This window comes from Pieris napi, chromosome Z (assembly GCF_905475465.1).
Source record: "Pieris napi chromosome Z, ilPieNapi1.2, whole genome shotgun sequence".
NCBI classification, from domain to species: domain Eukaryota; kingdom Metazoa; phylum Arthropoda; class Insecta; order Lepidoptera; family Pieridae; genus Pieris; species Pieris napi.
In genome coordinates, this window is record NC_062259.1 from 3255404 (window position 1) to 3273529 (window position 18126).

General features: G+C 32.0%; 1 protein-coding gene across 1 annotated transcript in view; it reads right to left on the reverse strand.

Moving 5' to 3' along the window:
• Positions 1–18126, reverse strand: part of LOC125062312 (dipeptidase 1-like) — a 93846-nt gene that overhangs the window by 16163 nt on the left and 59557 nt on the right. Inside the window, exons 5-9 of the mRNA XM_047668138.1 lie at positions 16542–16674; positions 11787–11943; positions 8005–8059; positions 7277–7453; positions 5064–5148 (exon numbers count right to left, since the gene is read on the reverse strand). Of these exons, the coding sequence (XP_047524094.1) occupies positions 5064–5148; positions 7277–7453; positions 8005–8059; positions 11787–11943; positions 16542–16674 (607 nt within the window). The remainder of the gene's footprint in view (positions 1–5063; positions 5149–7276; positions 7454–8004; positions 8060–11786; positions 11944–16541; positions 16675–18126) is intronic.

Below are 18126 nucleotides of genomic sequence, written 5' to 3' on the forward strand. Positions count from 1 at the left end.
AATAAATAATAATAAAAAAATTAGCAATGACCTGTAAAGATTCAATTTGAATAATTTTTTGCGCTGTAACTCTCAAAAATATTCACGAAAAAATGTAAATCCATCCGCCTATAGATTTGCATGACGAAGCTTTTCGGGATGATTTTCTCTTTGACTTGTTAAAATAATGTATTATTCAAATTGCTATAAATGAAGTTATTCCAACCACTATTACAATAAGTGTTGTTATATACTAAAAGCCCGTTCATAGCAGGAAATCTCAACTTAGTACAAAAATTAAAAAAAAAATCATTATTATTGTATATAAATATTACCTTACTGTATATTATGAAATCGAACTAACACGCAATGTCCACTGTGTTCGCTATGCTACTGCGTTGCTGGAGCTGGTACTCCGGAGGTACTTTCTGTCTGCCCTTACATAAATCTTTAATTAAAACCTGTATAGTTGTAGCCCAAACCTTTCTAAGCGCTGAACTATAAAGACAGCGGGAATGTGATCTATTTATTTATTTATTTTTTATTGATTTTTTTTTATCTATTTTTTTTATTTTTATTTTTCTTCTCCAGTAGCACTAAACCCCATATGGGTCTTATATTATCAAATTGCATCTGTTTTTTTGGAGATATCACAAAAACAAACGTGAATTAATTAGCAGTTTTATCATTAACCTTCAAGTTGAAGAGCGAAGAATAGCGGGTGCACATCGAATGTTTTACAGACATCCAATAATGAATTATGTAAAATCTTTTACAAGTTGTATGCAATGTTATTTTATTTACTGCAAAGTAAACTTGCAAGTTTCTCGTGAGTTTGAGGAACTCAATTCAAGTTTTGTTGAATTATTGTTGTCATATGTGTATCCGTAGTGGTTTAAGTTAGTTTTGATACAAGCATATCGTTATTATATTCAGTATAAAAACGATATAACAGATAATAAGGTAACCAGCAAAGCCTGTGCTTTCCACGAGCGTATAAGCATGGAAATACAGTAAATACAGACCCAGGAATCCACATTGATACAAAAAGACGCTATATAGGATAGTCCATTTGTAAAGAAAAATAAATTGTATTCAAACAACATCATGCAACGACCATTAGAAGCGGATCATAAATGAAAAATGTTGCAAAACGGAAAAAAATATTCCATATTGAAAGATGCAGTTGCTGCACAAACCGATAAATCATATAAAAAGGGATTATTTCCCCTTTAAAAGCTATTTAAGCCTGTCATAAGGTTGTTATATTAAGGTTGAAGCACTAAAGCATATCTTAAGGTAATAAACAATTTGAAGAAAACTATCCTTTTCAATAATGAGTGGTGAGTGGTGGTGAGTGGTGGTGAGTGAGTGATGAGTGACGTTTTTTGAAGATCTAAAGACATGCATCGACTGTATGCTGTGTAGGTTTCAATCAAATATCATGCGAGCTTTTGTGTTCTGCAAGGCGAGTGCGAATGATTGCACCTGCAACCGCTGGGCTCGGCCAGTTTTCCATAATTACAGATCATATGTAAACGAAACTTTAAGCAAACTATCTCTAAAAGTAAAACTAGCTGAGATCAGCTATATATAGTTTATGGGTTTATTTAAGTACACTTGAGTTGAGTGGTAGTTTTTCTTTATTTGGATCTTAGGTGTAACCACCAAATAATCGCCTGGGATTAACGCCGCGCCGAAGCATTGACGACGCTTCAAAAAATGACATGAAATGAAACAATTCAAAAGTAAGTAGAAAACCTTACACTGACCTTTCAAATACATGAATAGGAATTTTTAATCTTTCCCTTTCTTTGAACATTCGTTTTCTATTCCATTCTTAGAATAGCGCATTAAAAATTTGCGGATATTAAATATTGAAAAGACCGCTCCAATATTATTAATTTAAAAGGCAATAACGAAATCTAGACTTAATCTATATAGATTAGAAGAGCGTCTCTTTATACTTGGTTGAACCTAGCTGCTCGATTGACACTATATTATAAAACGCCATATACTTCAGTACTTGAGATTATAAACGCTTTCTTTAACAGCAAAAGCCAATAACTACGAAATGCGGATAATTTTTTGTAAAAATATGTCCATAGTTTATTTCCCTAAAGGATTAATTTCCGTTACCAGATAGATCACCGTTTAATTAAAATAAAATACTCCAATGTATTGCTCCGCTTGGAATTTATAAAGTAAATATATTGACGATTTTCATCAAAATAAAGTGGATGGATTAATTCTATTTTACGCTTTTAAGGACCGACTATTAATGCGATTATGGTTGCAACGTCGAAAAATAAAGGATTAACTATGGTGTAAACGTGTACAAAGGTGTGAACTTAAAATGTGAATACATTATTTCGGCGATAATCGAATAAAGGACCTCCACGTCATTGATTATTATCAGAGATATCAATTCAAGAGAGAATATATATATATAATATATCAATTCTTCTCTCCCAACCAGGTGTCCAGATCATAGAGCGAATCTCCACAGCAGGCTATAAGAAAATCGCTGGAAAGAACACATTTAAGTTTATGTCCCATCCGAGAAGAAAACTCACTAAAAGAAAAGTCGGAAAAACGACAACAACTGCACAAACAACGTACATCAACAAAACCGAATAAAAACTCCCCCAAGCCAGCTGGTCCCCTTGGGGGAAAGAGACCATAACCCTCTATATAACATAAAAACGTAGCCGGTAAAGACTGAAGTAGAAAAGCAAAAAAAGAAAAGCATGGAGTGAACTAGATAAGAGGAGACCTTTACCCTACATGGGGTTCCAGTAACATATTTTTAGATGAATAGTTATAAGATAAATATATACCTATATATTATTTGCGTGAGACACTGTAGTTGATATAAATTTAATAAAGTATGATATGATATGTAGGTACGATACAAATAATATAAGACTTGACCAATTCATATGACTAATAATGTAAATTGTAGAATTCCTTTAAAGACAAATTTGCGCGCCATTGTCTGTGATATGCGAACTTACGATTGTGTACCATATTTTTGCAATAAATAAATTATTAAATATAAATGGGCTTTATTATTATTATTTATTATAGGTCAATTATCGTTGAGATCATTGGTTTCATTTAAATGAATTACAGTTTGAATAAAGAAATATTTTAAGATTCATTAACCGTACTTCAGCGCATGTGGATAATAATATCATATGAATTGATGGCATCATTTCGGTAGCAGAAACTGCGTGACCCACTCAATTATTCAGGACTGACCCGACCGTGCAAAGAGCACTCTTGTTTACCGTAATATTAATGTATTTTTCCTTTGGAAAATTGATTGATCTCGACTGTATTCATTTTTTAAACAACAGTGTATTTTAGTGCCAACATATAATAGTACCATTATTTTATAAGAGTGATTAGCACGGCCGGAGTTTCCTTTGAAGTGTAATAATGAACTTTGTAACTTCCGCATCTGCTTTCCGCTTAAAAAAATAGTAATTTGCCTTCTAATTTTTCAAAGGACACTTTTTATTGACAATTAGTTATATTGTTATCTTTCACCAAAGTAGAATAAATGTATACCTGCCCCGGTTATTTATTTTGTTTTTTAGGTTTATTTATATTTATTTTTGTATATAGGATGGTCAAAAAGGCGTGGATCAAACGCAAATAGGGGGTAGATGAGACCTGCAGAGTTATAATTTATTATGCGTTTTCATAAGAAAATTTACTTTTTTTACTAATTCTTATTAAAATTGAGCTTAGAGACCTCCCGTAGAACTATTTTTTGCAGGTGATGACCTCATCTATCTCCTATTTGCATTTGATCCACGACTTTTTGACCATCCTGTATAAATACAACGGCATGTCATAATATTTCTATGTATTTTTATATAAACGTTTATAAGCTTTACGTATATATTATATATTATAAGCTTAACAAATATTAAATTTTCATGGTAATTTATAAATTTAATATCCTTTGCACAATTTTATTATATAGATAATTGTTAATTGTGTAGTTAAATTTGTCTCACCGAATACCGTGTATATCAGATAGGATGGTATGTTTACCTGCAAATTTGCCGTTCTACGTAGATTCACATGTCAAATTCTGTAGATGCCAGTAACATTAGTCCCGCATGTATAACTCAAAGCTTTAGCATATGAATGTATGGATAGCATTCTAGCTAGTTATATAAATATCAAATGATTTATTTACTAATAATTTTGCAAATAACACATGGACACTTAATTGAAGATATATGCTTTCGCCTCTAGCATTACATAAATAGTCTTCGAGACTTCTTATATGACAATAATCTAATGAAATAAATCACAACTTATCTGTATTTCTTTGATCACTGAGTACTTATTTACAAATCCAGATAAGTCCAGGTGTGATGGACCAAACAACGACCAACTGAGCGTTTCAGAGGCAGTTAACTATATTAGTATAGAATATATTGGTAATTTTCAATTTGCCCTCAAATTGTAATATTTCAATGGACTATACGAGCTCCTATATTATGTGTATTAACAAAAACTAAAATTTGTATCACTATCAGGTTGCCCGATTATACGCTTGTTGAGAAATTTCTCGCAAACTTAAACTCATATCATAATGATCCAGGGATTTGTCAACTTGGGGATGAGTTTAAGTTTCATCGAATAGTTTTTAGATCTGGATAATGGATCTCTACGCATTTCTGGAGAGGATGGTTATAATTTATTGGTACTCGAGTGAATTTTTTTGTCAATCCCCGTTTTGATTTTAAAGGCTGATTTGCTGTAAGCCTATACAAAGTTTAAACATTACAAATGTTTTGAGGTCCACGATGTATTACTATTTCAATTTCACAAAAAAATTTCTTTGATATTTAAACTAAAGTAATAAGTAACTAAGACTCAGAAGATGTAATGAAATTCTGAATCTATCATTAATTTTCGCTTTTATTATCTAACAAATATGTACACTATATACACTATATTATTTTTATTGAAGGTAGGATTGTCTATTGATATAGGCCGATTTATTGTCCACGTTTTTAAAAGCAAAGTAATTAAATGAAATTTGTAGATATACTTACCAGCTACATCTGATATAGTAGCGTTGGGAGAGCACTTCACAAAGTCAGGAAAGAAATTCACCATGATCAAACCACCATTCTTTTTCTGTGAACAAATTACTCATGTTCATAAAAAATTATATCAAAATCATGCACTTAAATATAAAATAATTTGTATTAAAAATGTTGGCAAAACTCGAATAACTTCAAAACATTTTGGTTTACTTCACGAAGTAGGATTAATATAATGCCGCTTTATTAGCCTTGTCTCCAGAAATAGGACCGTTATGCATACATAAGGGAAGTATAGGAAATTCCAAAATGTAGAAGATGAAATATAAGTGCATTATTTAGATAAATGTGAACCAAAAGACTTTGGGAAATACCTAAACAATTCTAGAGAATCTCGTATATGGCCATATGCCCTCACATTTCTGATGGCATTTCATTTTATTTACACTAATTTAATTTAAAAAAAAAGCTTTGCCAAAGTTCTTAAATAATAATAATTGTTGTACCCGCGAGAATGTAAGCGTGCTCCTATTTCACCATGCCTACTGCTGATAGAGGACATCTTTGTTTTTTTTTATTATTAATTAACTATTAATTACTTAAGATGTCATGTGGAACATGGTGTAATGGTTGCAGTTCCTTAAAAACATTGTGTAAAACTTGGCGATTAAAAAGAATCGCGGAGAGTTTATTGCCAGTTCATCTGTTCCGTACCTCCTTGATTTAAGAACTGGCGGTAAATATAAAATTTTGAAGCATTTCTTTTTGACGTTTATAAGTGTACATTTTGTTACCTTAATGAATAAATAAATGGTTTAGATTTTTTTAAACTAATTGTACAGCCTTTAACAGACAAATACATCATGCGTTATACTTTACGTTACGTTATACTAACTAACATAATTTTTTTAAAGTATTAATATATGATAATATTAAAAATAAATGATGACTTATTGTACGGGATATTTACGTCTAAGATATCCTGATTATTTTATTTTTTTATTAGAACAATCTTTTTATGGTGAATAAAATTTGTAGTTATTTTATATTTGCATAAATACAACTAACTTTAAAATTAAACATTTTGGACAATGTATTTCAATATTTGTTTGATCATTTGAACATAGGTAATGTCGACTGTGATTCTATCGCTACATTGTTAATAATACATGGTTTGAACATACCACATATCAAATAATGAGCGTTACGTCCACATAACAGAATAGCATAACTAAATTACAATTTGTATGTACATATAACGGCTTGTATATGTACTGATGTTGTTGTTTGTCATGGCCATAGTAAATATATATGTATATGAACTATTAGTATATTTCATACATCGATAAAAATTCTATACATCGTTTGATCAGTTAGTAAATTTAATGACAAACTCTTGTATGGTCGGAAATAGAAAAACTTTATTAATTTTTTTGGCCGTCTTCAAACAACCAAACAGATTACAAAAAGATTATGATTCTTCGCTCCGAACAATATTAAGCGTTTTCAGTGAAATCTGATGTCAAGAAAAGTTATCGGGATTTGAAATAATTTATATTTAACATTTCACGAGGATAAACTTCGAAACTAACAATTGTAAAATGACCTCTTTTTGTTAGATATAATAAATAAAATGCTTTATATTTTGTATTGTCTTTGATTAACATAACTTATGTTCATTTGAATAAAACACTATTTTGACCGGATTGAAGTTATGTATTATTATAAATTTACAACTATTTAACATAATTTTAAATTTATCCGACGTTTCGCGTGCTTTACAGCGTGCGTGGTCACGGTGACTTCAGTCAAATTTATAATAATACATAACGGTCAAAATAGTGTTTTATTCAAATGCTTTATATTTATTAAATATTTAATAATTAGACTTTTTTGGCATGACAGTCCGTGATATCCTAGCTTGTCGACATCACTGCCACAGGGACATATATATGAGGAGCGCAGACCGGAACCCCAAGCCGCAGACAGGTTGCGATTCGGAGCGTGTCAGGCTCAAGAAATGTTCCTGTATTCGCAGATTGTTTGTACACAAGTTGAACAACTTGTTGCTTGATTCATGAACTACAAATTATCTGATCAATAATTTATGATCTATTGACTTAATTAACACATAGTTAAATATTTAATTATCTAACAATTAGTTATCGTGAATATCGATGACTAATTAATTGCATAGTATGAGCCAATAAAAGTAGTTTTACCAAAGATTGTATGATGTCATCGGGAACGTTTCTTTTGTGAGCACAGAGGCTGTACACAGACGAATGGCTGAAGATAACCGGGGCCTTTGATAGACGAATCGCGGCCCGGGTTGTGTTCTCACCGACATGGGACAGATCCACCAACATTCCCAGTCTATTCATCTCTTTCACCACTTTCTGTGAACATATAAACATTCATAGAAACGTTGAATTCACGCCGCTTTAGCAAACAATATTTGCTAAATTGCCATTTAAGCAAATCAGTTATTCCAATTGTTGGCAACGTGAATTCATCGAATTTACTTTATTTAATATACAAATTGAACAATACAACTGAAAAATTAGATTTTTGAACAATGGCACAAGACGGTTTTCCCTGATTTTATATTGTAATTATAACGATATTATTTCCTTCAGAGTGTTCAAAAGAAAACCCGACGCGCTTGATTTTAAGTTAGCAATGCAGAAGGTTAGCTTTGAAAGGACCGTAAATCACTTTATAGAAGCGTTAGACACTAAAACACATTAAAATAATATTACCATATCAAAGTGTAACGAGTCTTGTGTAGTAATGAATAAAATATAACTGGAATAAATATATTCGCATTGCAAATCAGAATAATACATTGAAGAACGCAATTAATGTATAACGACTTACTATAACTTCATACAATTCGCAAAAGCACATTAATAATTCGCTGTTGTTGTTTGTATATCTAAAGACTCACCTCTCCAAATTCTGTTAGACCATTAGCAGCTGCTGGTTCGTTGGACGAATCAGCCCTAAAAGAATATATAAAATTGTTATGTTATAAGTAATATGGTAATAATCATTTTTATAATCTACAACAATTATTATTTATTTTCATTTACCAGCTTTATTTCAGATATTCCTTACCAACAACAAATGATTACTTTGTTTTAACATAAATAAATAAATTATTGATGTTTGAGGGCTCGGTTTCACTTATCGGTTTAAGTAATTAACTAATTACTCAAGAACGAAGACCCGAGTGTAGAAATAGATTAATTAATTAACTTGTCTCTACTTCTGAAGTATGATTTATTACTAAGCAGTATTATGTATAAGAGATAAAACTCCAGGCACTCGTTATTATTGAATTGAATAAATATGAAAAATTTACTCAGAGAAGAGTGGAAGGGTGCCATGGCAATTAGCTCAGACTTATATTAACTCTTTATCTTATTTGAAATAATATGGCACATTGTTTTACTATGTATAGTTAAATTACACTGTGCAGTGAAATTTTCGGTTGTTGTTATAGCTTGCGTCATATGTTGATTATTTTTTTATTGCTGACAACTTTGTGGCTACCAGAATTGTTTCCCGATCGAACCCAGAATTCCGTGGTTAAATCATGAATGTTAACCACTAACAGAGACGGTAAATATTTGCTCTGAAAGTGATTTCCACTCAAAGTCAAGAGCAGTATTTATTAGCAACACCAGTACACTCGAAATTTCAATGTCGACCGTAATAGCGCTTCAAATATATAATTCCAAAACACCACTCAATTAACCTGAAATCCATTTGAAGTATTATATAAGTATAAATTGAGTATCGACATGCGATGGGTTAAAATTGTTTCACAAACATTGTTTGTGTTATTTCGCAGGAAGTCGATTTTTACATTCCAACAACGGCTCGCGTACAAATTGGTATTTGCTTCATTTTCGGCGGATTGAAGAACGTGATACTAATATGAATTTTTAAGTTGATCAAGAATAGACAAAGCAGGGTGAGCCGACGCGCAATGTTAATTAAGGACTTTAGTAAGGCGCTTACCGGTCAAATTAGACATAAAAATAGGGGTAAGGTTACAATAATTCGCACTTGGCTGAATATTGGTAGGATTGCTCAATACACTATTATAAAGGAAATGTGAAAAGTCCTCATCGATCCGGCACGTGCAAAAAAATTTACTCCGGGTCAAAGATCACAAAAATGGGTTTTTCGCGATTTTCAGCAAAATGGTAAGTTTTATCATAAAATTAGTTTAGACAAAAATTGTAGATCAGATAATTATCTATAAAAAATGTCTAAATACTTTTTTTCCTAAGAGCCACCGTTTTTGAGATATCACGATTCAAAAAGTTAAAAGAGTTGTAATCGTCATAATATGTATAAGTACACCACGTATATACATCACTGAAGCCGTAATACAAGCAAAAATATCATTCTATCGGTCAGTGTGACTTACACATATAAAATATGAAAATTTCGGGTAAAAAAAAACCCAGTCCTTTATTTTCTACGCCAGTGTAACTTTCAGCAACATCGCTCTGGAGTGAAAACACGTGTTTATTGTAACCTATTTTTTAGTTTTTAAAAAGAGTAATTCAACTCCACAAGAAGTTATCACCAACGGAATTCGCTTTCTTCTCGCTATGTATGGTGCTCCTAAAAAAATTACGTGCTTAGATAAATTCAGATATGCATGTTTCGTTAAAAATACTCGAAATAAAAAACAAGTGCAGTTAGCATGTCTTCCTCCAACCTCAGCGGCTGCTCATTAACATCTTTTTCGGGTATATTACCAAGTTCAAGTGTGGCTTGGTAATCAGTTAGACCCAAAAGACTGGGGTTGGAAGTTGGTCGACAATTCATTAGAGCCAGTTCAGACTTTACTTCCACCTGCACCAGAAAAACTACTATACACCATTTTTTGCAACTGTAAAAAGGGATGTAGTGCTAAATGTGGTTGCAAAAAAGTTGGACTGTTTTGTTCTGTAGCATGTACTAACTGTCAAGGCCGTTCATGCTCCAATGTTGAATTGCCAACAATTGAAGATTCATTTGATGTTGACGAAGAGACATGCGATGTGTCATTATTGGGACAATTTATTAACACCCAGAATGAAGAAGATAAAGAAGGAGAAGGAAGAGAAGAAGAACAAGAACAAGAGAAAGCAGAAGTTAATGATGATTTAGATTCAGACGGATAAATTTTCTTATTTTTTGTAATTTACACCCCTTTCATCATTTTCAACCCTTGTCAATATCTACAGTTATTCAATAGTTTCAAATTAAACAGAATCATAAAAGATCAGTGGAATAGGCCTACCGGGGAAACCACATTTAAAAAAACGCGCTAAGTACACTACCTCAAAGGTGGCTTGGAAACGTGTGCATATTATGACGATTACAACTCTTTCAACTTTTTGAATCGTTATATCTCAAAAACGGTGGCTCTTAGGAAAAAAAGTATGTAGACATTTTTTATAGATAATTATCTGATCTACAATTTTTGTCTAAACTAATTTTATGATAAAACTTACCATCTTGCTGAAAATCGCGAAAAACCCGTTTTTGTGATCTTGGACCCCGAGTAAATTTTTTTGCACGTGCCGGATCGATGAGGACTTTTCACATTTCCTTTATAATAGTGTATTGAGCAATCCTACCAATATTCAGCCAAGTGCGAATTATTGTAACCTTGGATGTCTAAATTGACCGGACTGGCTTGTCCAATTTTAGAGTTCTTATCATATAAAAAATAAATATGAAATAAATATTTTACAATTCCTACCCTACTTGATTGTCGAATCGATCACTTCATAAAATGTTAGTATTACATCCGTCTGTTGCTAGAACTGCGTAAACCCCATAGAGTGGTAGGACTATATTACAAGTACTCAATGTTAGTGTGTGTCAAGTACAGTCAAGAATCAAACGTTCGCATTCGCATTCCCTAGAGCCACTATCTCCTGTCGATAGATCTTAATTAAATTGGGCCTGAGTTCTTTGCTTAGCACTCGCTGCAGTTGCCTTTGAATTGGCAGTTTCTAAAAACCTTGTGTCAGCTGGATGGCAAAGAGTTTCATTTGCAAATTGTATTTATTTTGCTATGCTACCCATCGACTAAAATTTGTTTAAAAGGAGTGAAATTTAAAACCGGAGAAAAAGTATTTGTGTTTGATATATTGTACGTTTTAGAGTATATATTACTTTAGAGACATTATCTCTAAGTAACGTATAATTATAATAAATATCCAGTAAATTGGATTAATGAAATAATCCATTAACATTCACACTAAAGAAATCTCGCGTTACTTACTTTATTTTGTATTTTATCAAATATTTGAGTAATAGATGAGGAAAAACGGGGGCTCTTAAGGAAAAAGAAATTCCGAATATTTTGTTTTGGTTTTTTATGAAAAATATTGTTATCATATTTTGTATGTTGAGGCACACATTATATTTGTTATGAAAGCAATATATGTGTAATCATTCCAAACAGGGAAATGTTTATCGAAACATTGTAAGTGTGATTATTCCAATCTTTATCAAAAGTACTTCAGAAATTTTTGTGTGATGTGTCAAAGAGTATCTCGTCTTAAAGTATAATTGTATTTAGGGATTAAAAAAACATTTTGTTTCAGTTCCGATGAGTGATAATTATGCTTTTATGGATTTCAAAATACCTAAAAAAACCTTTAGTATTTATACTAAAATACCTAAAATAAGTCGCTTAAGTCGTTAACTTACCACGGAGTGTTACACGTATGTGTCAAAGTCATGTATCGGACGCCCAGTTGATAGTAGCTCCGAAGTATTCCAAGAGAGTTAGCTATAGAGTGACCTCCTTCGATGCCAATTAGAGAGGCGATCCTGCGAGGCCGAGCGTTGTGAGCTTCAAGGATGTCTGGGGATAAATTTTATTAAATTATTAATACAGCATACAATTTTTACGCTATTTTTATAGCCAGGCAAAATTGTAATTGATCTTGAACAAGATAATTTTTAGCTTTCCAGGTTGCTTAATCTTTTCTCATTTTTACGTTACAGGAGGCAGACGGGCAGGGGCATCTGATGTTAAGTGATACCGCCGCCCATGGATACTCGCACTGCCAGTAGGCTCGTAAGCGCGCTGCCGGCCTTTTAAGAATTGGTACGCTCTTATCTTGAAGGACCCTAAGTCGAATTGGTTCGTAAATACTTCAGTGGGCAGCTGGTTCCACATAGTGGTAGTGTGCGGCAGAAATTGCCTTAATAATCGCTTAGTTGTGGAATTACGGACGTCAAGGTGATACGGATGGTATATCGTATTCTGCCTTGACGAATTGAAGAAATTTGACGGAATTAAAACTGTTTACTCTAGTAGTACTGAGTACTGCAGAGAGCTAGAGTCTTATCAATATCGGGAGTTATTCTTATATAGAAAAACCAGGAAGATATAATGTACACGCAGACTGAGACTGGTTTAGGAAGACTGAACCAACTTTATTACTTGACTGGATATTCGGCGTACGTATATGAAAATCCCAGGAATTTATTATTGCAGGCATAATGAGGATGTGTATATGCAACCACAAAAAGGAGGTTGAATTTTATAGTTTGGCGTGTGTGAACTCGACATACACAAAAGTTATACGGTTTTTTACGCAAAAAAATGTTTTGTTTTTTTAAAAATTCATTAGGATTTGTAAATCTTATTCTCTGACATATACTGAATATGCTGACCTTTCCTTTTCTGGCGGGTCTTCTTTAATATTTCTGTATTAGTGTATGTATTTCTTTTTTTTTGCCGTTACGAGTAAATTGATCGCATTTCATTCAAAATCTATTTGATTTCACTTCCGCATATAAATTATAATGTTATTGATTTGTCATAAACTAAAAAAATAAATATAAAACACCTGTCAGCACAAATTATTATCTGTCACAAATAATAACAACATATTTAAATGCTATATACAGTATGAATATAATAAACCAGCAATTTATGATATTATCATTGAATATAAATTCGAATTTAAGTGTGACATATATACAAGCAAGCGAAGCCAAATCAAAGGTAAATTAATGAAAATGAATAATTAATGTAGAACTTAAAATAATAATTCGTAACTGTGAGGTTCGTTTCGACGCGACACTTTTTTATTTTTTACGTGTGAATTGTTATCTAGATTTAATAAATAAAGCTTACAGAACATAAAAAAATGTATTATTCTATGCTCTGTGGTCTGTTTTCTTTAGAAAATCTAGTAAATTTCACAATATAAATGACTGTTTTTTAAAAATCTTATTAAAAGCAATTATAAAAATTTAATGAAAAGGAACACTAAAAGTGTCTCTGTGGCAGATACCCTTTACGCTGGCAGCATTAAAATAAATTAATTCCACGGGATAACGAGATATATTTTTTAAATTATTTCACCTAAGTTATTTCTCTCATCTTTTTTAGTTTTTCTTTTGCATTTCGTATTGTTGTTATGACTTATTGAAATGCGTATACCACTTTACGAAGTTTGCAAACTGAAAATCCACGTTATTAAGTAAAAAGGTGCTGCAGGTCAGTCTAATTGTACCATTTAACTATAATACTATCCATTACACTTTTTGACATTCAACACTGTCTTCAGTCACCGTGACCACACACGCTGTAAAGCACGCAGTAAATTTATAATAATACATAACTTCAATCCGGTAAAAAAATTGTTTTCTTTAAATGTGTAAAAGTTATGTTGATAAAAGACAATATAAAAAAAAATATATTTTTGTGAACGAATAAGCACATTTCTAGAATATACACAAATATAATAAGAGGAAAGATATTCTTGTATCTTCATAATAATTACTAATAGTGTTGATATACTTGGAAATAGATAATGGGACTTCAATCCATGTTATTTCAATAAAAACAACTTTTCCTTCTTTGTAATTATCCTCTCATGAACAGTACAATAATGAGTTTTCCCGATATAGGCTGACCTTTATATTTGTTCTTTGTAACTGGGCGTATTACAAAAAGTACGTAACTAGGCAACCCGCTTCATTGTTATCTCAAGGAAAGCAATTAAAATTAGCCTGCGGACAATTCCCGCTCTATTCGAAAAATGTGGGAAAGATGTGTTTTGTTCAAAGGGCGCACCATTGTTTTAAATCTCGTTTTAGTCTGGTTAAAGTAACATGGCATTCGTAATTGTGAAAAGGCTAAGATACAGAATTGCAAATATTATATTTATATTATATTAGTTTATATGTTCTTATAAATGATGAGGAATTGAATCTGGATGATACAACTGTATTTCTTGGAATCACCATGGATTCAAAACTTCAGTGGTCCCCTCATATTAACGGATTGGCGAAGAGTCTTAGTTCTGCAGCTTACGCGGCTCATTAACTAATATCGATACAGCTAGACTTGTTTATTTTAGTTACTTTTACAGCTTAATGACTTATGGCTTATTATGGTCATGCTGCTGATGTCGAAACTATTTTCATCCTGCTATTTGTGCAATCTATAATTTTAAATGTTGGGAATCTCTGTGAGATAAATTCAAGGAAATTAATATACTTACCTTTCCCTCGCATTATATTTATGAAAATATTATGTATGTACTATGTATACAAAAATAGTGATAAGTTTACTAGAAAAGAACATACGCACAATGTTAATACTCGGAACAAACGCGGGCTGCAATTTCCCCGTACTAGACTATCCAAAGTTAGTAATTATTTTTGGGAAACGGGATACTCTTCTTTAATAAAATCCCAGAGGCTCTTTTATCTCTGCCTTTTAATAAATTTAAGAAATGTATTAAAGAAAAGAAAAGGCTTACTATAAAGTTAACCATTATCTAGTTGATAAAAGGGCCTGGGACTCGTGCTAGACAGGCTACTTATAATTAATTTGCGATATTTGTTTTAAAATAAGTGTTGTTTGATGATTTGCTATTTTAAAAGAGTTCCGAGAGTTTTTGCGCCGGCTTTTTCTCTCGGCCTACACCCTCTGTCTTCTTTGCCGATGAGTAGGGATGCCTACAAATTCAAATTTAATGACGTGGAATAAGTGATACCTGTATCTTATATACCATAATAAACACATTATTAATATATTATTAATTAAGGAGATGGTACGTACATGAAATTTATTAGTCAATGATACTGGCAGAAAAAACATCGTTGTTACCAATCATTATATCATTCTCCAATCGATTTTAATCTTAAACAAAAAAGATACCACGTGAGGTATATTTTAATAATAAATACATTTTTTCTTTATTAACTATATATTATTTTTATGTAAATTTCCAGAAAGGAGAAAAGCTTGCGATTTTAGCAGCTTATTCCAAATCCTATGCAAACATACTTTGACCTCGACCGATATTTGTCTATAGGCAAATTGCGTCCCCGGTTAAACCTTACTAAGCTTACGATATAAAAGTTTATATTAAATAAATAAATCAGTGGCGCTACAACCTCTTTAGGTCTTGGCCTCAGATTTCTGAATCTGTTTCATGATCATTTTTAAATCTAATAGGTAAGTAGGTGATCAGCCTCCAGTGCCTGACACACGACGTCGACTTTTTGAGTCTAAGACATGTCGGTTTTCTCACGATGTTTTCCTTCACCGTTCGAGCAAATGTTAAATGCGCACATAGAAAGAAAGTCCATTGGTGCACAGCCGGGGATCGAACCTACGACCTCAGGTATGAGTGTGGCACGCTGAAGCCACTAGGCCAACACTGCTCTTTAAAGTTTATACTACCCAGTTTTTTTAAATAAACCAGGGCATTAAATTTACTAGCTACAAATGAGTAGAAACATTTTAACGTCATGTAGTTCTTTGATAAACAAATAAACATTCAGTTGTATAATTTTGGTGGTTTGTTTGAGTAAGCTTAATGTTGAGATAAACTCTACTATTAGGTTCTAAAATTCTATACCATTCGGAGGTAATTAAGATAATTTGACTAAAATGGACTAGAGTTTGAAGTTCTGGTCGTGTTTTGCATTTCATTAGACGAATTAGACTACTTCCAGCCTTGCGATTCTGTAACTCACTTTTCGAGCTCACACAGCGGTTTTCGAGCTCACACAGCAGAAATAAATAAAAGATAATGTTATGTTGTATTATTATACTTTAGTTAAAGTTTAAACGGTATTTACCTTTTTTAATTAATCTAAAATTCAACAAAATCTGCAATTGCATAATGTCAACATTTCAAATTTCTCATAATGATTATCCGCTTGTAATAAGGAATTTTCAATATTCTCATTTTCCCGTATCGATATGTATTCAAAACACAAAACTTTTATATCATGAGAACAAATCACATTAGGCCTTACCTAAAGTAGGCTGAAAGCTTTTGATAATAAAGATTGATGTTCTTTTTCTGTCGACATTAATACTTTTACTCCGACGTTGCTATAGGAAAACTTAAGTGTCTTAAGTGACAGGACAAAGCACAGAAACAATACTTAAATTATGAGTCAAACACTATGCTTATAACTCACCTGTAACGGAGGTGGCCATTTGAAAGTATTGCGGATATTTCTCAACCAGTCTCTTAATGACGTCAATTTGTTCGAGTGTCAGCTGAACAGCGTCTTTATTTTGTGAGCTGCAGGGAACGAACGCTGACCAAAACTGTAACAAAATTCGCCTTTTCATTATATAGAATATACCAAATCCAGTGAATGCCAACCTTTAAGTTGGATTTATTATATAACTAGCAGACTCGGCCTAGCGTTGCTGTGGCTAAGGTTTTTGTTATATTACATAGTAGTAAACTATTCAAGGGAAACGGTAGGAGAACCAGTCATGGGGACCACCATGCTTTTTTGGTGGTTATACCATTAAATTGTAGCTTATGAGAAACGTTTACTTTCAACACAGCGCCATCTGTTAGAATTGTGACTGTCAAATAATAAACAATTTGCAATAAAATAATATTGGGGGTATAAATTAATATGTAAGCTATCCTATCTTTTAACTTAAAAGTTTTAAGTTAGATCAAACTGCATACGGTATGCAAGTTCGATTGAAATCGATTAAGTAGTTTAGGAGTCCATAGCAGACAAACAAAATGACGCGAATTTATATATGGCTTCTATTAGGCTTCTTCAGTAAATAAATCAAACACAAAAATATTTATTTTTAACCAGTAGTTCCTGCGATTATTGTTTGATAATTAAAAAAAGTGTTTCTTACTATGATTACATGGCGCGAGTCACGTAACAGTAAACAGTTTTGAATATTATATACTCAGAGCCGAATAATGTAACCTAACATTAGTCAAGTTACACATATATATATTTATATATATATATATATGTATATATATATATATATATGTATATATATATATATATGTATATATATATATATATATATATATATTATTTTTAATTAGAAGTGCTACCCAAATCATCGCACACTTGAAGCCAAAACGAGCCCTAGGTATAGTTTTTCCCACACTCATAAATTGTAATACATATATGTATATTGTATATATTGTAATACATATAACACTCTCAAAATTTATATGTAGACTACACTTATATTATTTATAAGTAACATAAGTGTTACTTAGACTTAGATTTAACCCTTAAATAAGTCAAATTAGTTTTTTTATTAATCCAGCGTCGCAACCCCACTACTCCGAATTTTATTAGAACTATAAGCTCATGTTTTAAACCTACCTGTTGTCCCTCGAACAACCACCACCTAACTTATCTCCCTAAATATAAGTTTTTTTCCTGCGCCGCGTAGCATAATTGAATATTACTTTGTTATTCAACATTAATTTGATTAAATATAATGAAACCGTTCACAGTAGATGGGAAAAACATAAATTGGTTCGTGAATTATTTGCATATTTTAATATAAATTCTGTTATCCGGGATAATAAACAATTGGTTGAACCGTTTTTCCATTGTTGTCTGTAAATACACGCTAATTGTAATTATTTACTCTCCTTTGGACCCTCATAGGAATCCACAGGATCGCTGGTCGCCCAAGTTTTTTCAAAATTCAAGTCGAAATCGTTATTGGGAGTTACAGAGATGGAAGACAAGAAGAGAGAAGGTTAAAGAGAAG